Genomic DNA, 4,192 nt, shown 5'->3' with positions numbered 1-4,192 from the left:
ATTTTTAAGCTGCGGTGAGGCGGTTTCCATCCGTGCAGTGCACGGCAAGTTAAGAGAAGATAAACACAAGATTGATATGTCAGTAAAGACGATGAAGAACATAGCCTGACAATCTTATCCCCATCTAATTTTCAAATCAGATTTTGTTCACATGGGAGAAATTAATTTTAACAAGGTAAGACTTGGTCATATTTCTCTTTCAAGAGGTCAATGAATTGAGGGTAATAAGCTTTTGTAGAGGTCGAAGCCCTGTTCAAAAGTTCACACTTTGGTATTGCAACTGCCAACTGCCAACTGCCAGAAAATTTATGGGAAAATAAACTGACATAATCGAGTTAGAGAAGTTAATTAGTTACATACGAAGTCAACATTTAACGTGTTGTAAAGTAAGAAATTAAGGGATTGTTTATCCAGCTTTATCAATTAGTTGAAAAAACTGAATAGACTGGATAGACCAAAGATTATAATGTGTAGGGTAAGTCTGACCGTACAGTATAATGTATTCTTTTTCACAAAATAGATTTGTCTAAGTGTATTTCTTTGTTCTTCTTTACCATAATTAGCTGGTCAATGACAAAATAAAGTCTCCAGATATATCTGGGAAAGTCTCCACAATTATGTGGTCAGTTAGAGTATTGTAAATTTGATGAGAAGTAATTGCCTATTGACGTGATACATCCACTGCACACAAAGGAAGCGATGCAATGACAATGGTAGAGAGCAGCTGTGCAATTCAAGTTCGGTATGAGCTGACAATTAACGAAGAGGATATGCACGATGTAAGCCCTGCTCAGATCTTCCGAGTGCCAAGGCTCCCGCGAGACTCCAAAGACCGTTTGTACAATCCACATCTTGTTTCCATCGGCCCTTTTCATTATGGGAAAAAGGAGCTGCAGGGCATGGAGAACACCAAATCTGAGGCAGTTCGAAGGATGCAAAAGAGGATCCAGAGGAGTAATCCACATGTTTCTATCAAGTCAATTGTTGAAAAGCGCATACTGCTCAAGGACAACAAGATAAGAAAGTTCTATGGTGAACATATTCCCCTTACTTCTATAGAACTGGCGTGGATGGTCACCAGGGATGCATGTTTTGTTTATGAATTTCTTGTTAATTATATAAAAGTTAACAGGAATGCTCAGGATTCATATGAAACACAAGTATCTCAATTTGAGTATGTCCAATATTCTTATGAAGAATAGAGTGCATTTAAGTGGAAGTATGATGCAGTTTTTGATGTTGATCTTCAAAACCCCATGAGAGAAAGACTAATGACTGATATAATTATATTTGAAAACCAAATACCTTTGTGGGTTTTGAAGGATCTCCTTCGATTTCAGATGGGTTCTGCAGAAGCCGCAAAACAAAAAGTAGAAAACTTAATGAGCATGCTGCTTTGGCGTGCAACCCGACATGAAGTTTTCATGTGGAAAACTAGAATTTCTTACAACATGTATTGTAAGAAACATGTCCTCGAAGTAGTCTACCGCTCCATGGTGGGCACGGATGTCGAGGAACTGCTAGACTCACAGCCTTCTTCTCCCAATCGCATGCAGATCTGCTTGGAGAAATGCTTTGGTTCAATGAAAGCCATTTGTAGACGTTGGTCTAATCTTTGTTTGTTCGATTCCTCCTCAAATAAGAGCCCTGGCAACGCGGTCGATATGGTTTATCTGAAGCTCCCAACAGCAATGGAACTCGTGCGCGGAGGGGTGATGATCCAGCCAGTTCTCTTTGAAGATATAAAAAGGGCAGTCTCGCAAGATCCAACAAGATCAATGGATTATTGTTCAGCCATTCGATGGATAAGATTTGATGAGAAAACATCAACGTTGTACTTACCACACTTCAGGGTCACGTCGCAGTTACATATATTGATGGGAAGCTTTGTTGCCATGGAAGTTGGCGTTGGAGGGTATGGTACGAAACCAATGACTCAGTTTGCGTTCCTTATGGAAGAGCTGATAGACAACGAGGAGGATGTTGCATTGCTCAGAAACGCAGATGTGCTTCACAATTTCCTTGGCAGCAACAAACAAGTGGCGGACCTTTTCATTCTGGCTAAAGGAATTACCCATGTCCAGGGCTGCAAAGCAATTGATGGCGTCAGAAAAGGATTGCATATGTATACAAGAAGAAAGTACAAGAAACTCTGGAGTGAGTTCGTAACCGCTTATTTTTCCAATCCATGGCTGCTTCCTGGATCCATGGCTGCCGTGCTGCTAATTCTGATGACAGTGGTACAAGATTTCTGTCTTTTTTTCACTTGTGACCGCTATTCCTCTTCCTCTTGAAGCCCCTCTTTCTTCCTCCTCTTTTTCTTTTCAGTCGGAGAACACTTTGTTTTGTTGAAGTAATGTTAACTGCAACTAAGGCTTTGTTAGCCCACTTTCAAACCGTCTGTCCCTGCCGTGATTTATGGACAATAACACTGCATGTCGTGATTTATGGACAATAACAATGCATGCATTCTGCATTGTTAAAACTGACGGTGCATGCTCTTCTTTCACTGCCAATATTGTTAATGTGGTTGCTTTGCCCTTGTTTCCTCCGTAATTTCCAGGAAATAACTGCAGTGGTCTATGGTGGTTATTTTTGTATAAATCTGCATATTTTGCAGTTGTAAAGATAACAATGAATTAATACATTTCATTTTCTTCGCTGCTCTTTCTTTTTCTTATGTGCATTAGATCTGCAAGTTTTGTATTTATTTTCCTAGCTAGATCTATCTTGTGCTATGCAGCCATAGCTGCAAAATTCTACATGGTATCAGAGCAAGGTTGCTAGGAAGAAAAAGCTAAACACTTTTATTTGCAGGCATTGAAGATAGAGCTGTTTTAGATTGGAATAACCATTGTATTGAAGGTTTTGTTTTTTGTATCATTTTGGAGATATTTTTAAGGAGTGAATGATGTATATGTATAAGGGTTATAGATGCAGGTATTGTGGGAGCAATCAACATGGGTATGAATGGTGTCCCCATTTCTCACATAATGCCTTTCTACTCTTTTTTGGGAATGCATCAGAATCACAAGCTACTCCTTCTCCACCTACAAAAATAGTTGATGTACCTTCACTTTCACTTGCGAGTTTGATAGAGATATTGGCTTCTTCGAATGCTTCTTCAGATTCTTTTCAGCAGGTTCATTCTTGTTTTCTTGATGAGCGAGATATCATCCTATCAGACATTTATCATTTGTTTGTTGAATCTCTCTCTAATCATGATGACAATTTTGAGGACACATGTCTTCTCTCTGATGTCAGCTCACATCAAGTTGCATCTTCTTTTGGTTTGGATTCTCTTATTTTCTCTCAACCACTCCATGCTACTATCTCGACACATCTTGATTCATATCCAAACAAATCTCAAACTTCAGTGGTTACTGTTCTGGAATCTTGTATGGCAGAGTCACAGTTCAACATTGGATTGGAGAAACATGAGAATTTTTTAGAACCATTCATCTTGATTCCTTCCTACATTTCACTTGAGTGGGAATTTAGCAGTTTGACAGCTCGAGGTTTCTATCTTCCAAAAGGAAGAGGCATCATTTGTTGCAGGGGGACCTACTACAGCATTCGCTATGCTACATTCTGTATTGACATTCTTTCTCTTCTTTGTCGACGAACAAATAGACACTTTCTGCAAGATTTTTGGTTGCAAAACATTGTAGCATATTAAGTGTCATGCAGAGTTAGTGTTTATTTTGAGGGGGGGTTTTGTTCCCACTGGGTTTTCTCTCTTTCCTCTTTCCTTTCAGTAAGTTTATTTCTCCTTAGTTGGAATTAAGGGGGGGTGTTGAAGTAATGTTAACTGCAACTAAGGCTTTGTTAGCCCACTTTCAAACCGTCTGTCCCTGCCGTGATTTATGGACAATAACACTACATGTCATGATTTATGGACAATAACAATGCATGCATTCTGCATTGTTAAAACTGATGGTGCATGCTCTTCTTTCACCGCCAATATTGTTAATGCCAATATTGTTAATGCGGTTGCTTTGCCCTTGTTTCCTCCGTAATTTCCAGGAAATAACTGCAGTGGTCTATGGTGGTTATTTTTGTATAAATCTACATATTTTGCAGTTGTAAAGATAACAATGAATTAATACATTTCATTTTCTTAGCTGCTCTTTCTTTTTTTTATGTGCATTAGATCTACAAGTTTTGTATTTATTTTCCTAGCTAGATCTAT

General features: G+C 38.8%; 1 protein-coding gene across 1 annotated transcript; it reads left to right on the top strand.

Moving 5' to 3' along the window:
- The first annotated feature begins 1,271 nt into the window (after positions 1-1,271).
- Positions 1,272-2,294, top strand: LOC131037672 (UPF0481 protein At3g47200-like). Its single transcript, XM_057969885.1, has one exon. It carries the CDS (start codon positions 1,272-1,274, stop codon positions 2,292-2,294), a length of 1,023 nt encoding a protein of 340 aa, XP_057825868.1.
- The last annotated feature ends 1,898 nt before the right edge of the window (positions 2,295-4,192 follow it).

The sequence above is a fragment of the Cryptomeria japonica genome, chromosome 11 (genome assembly GCF_030272615.1).
Source record: "Cryptomeria japonica chromosome 11, Sugi_1.0, whole genome shotgun sequence".
Taxonomy (NCBI): domain Eukaryota; kingdom Viridiplantae; phylum Streptophyta; class Pinopsida; order Cupressales; family Cupressaceae; genus Cryptomeria; species Cryptomeria japonica.
This window is presented reverse-complemented; position numbering and strand designations above follow the sequence as displayed.

Excerpts from the sequence above, each read along its gene's own strand:
- LOC131037672 (XM_057969885.1), top strand. The coding sequence starts at position 1,272 with ATGACTGATATAATTATATTTGAAAACCAAATACCTTTGTGGGTTTTG.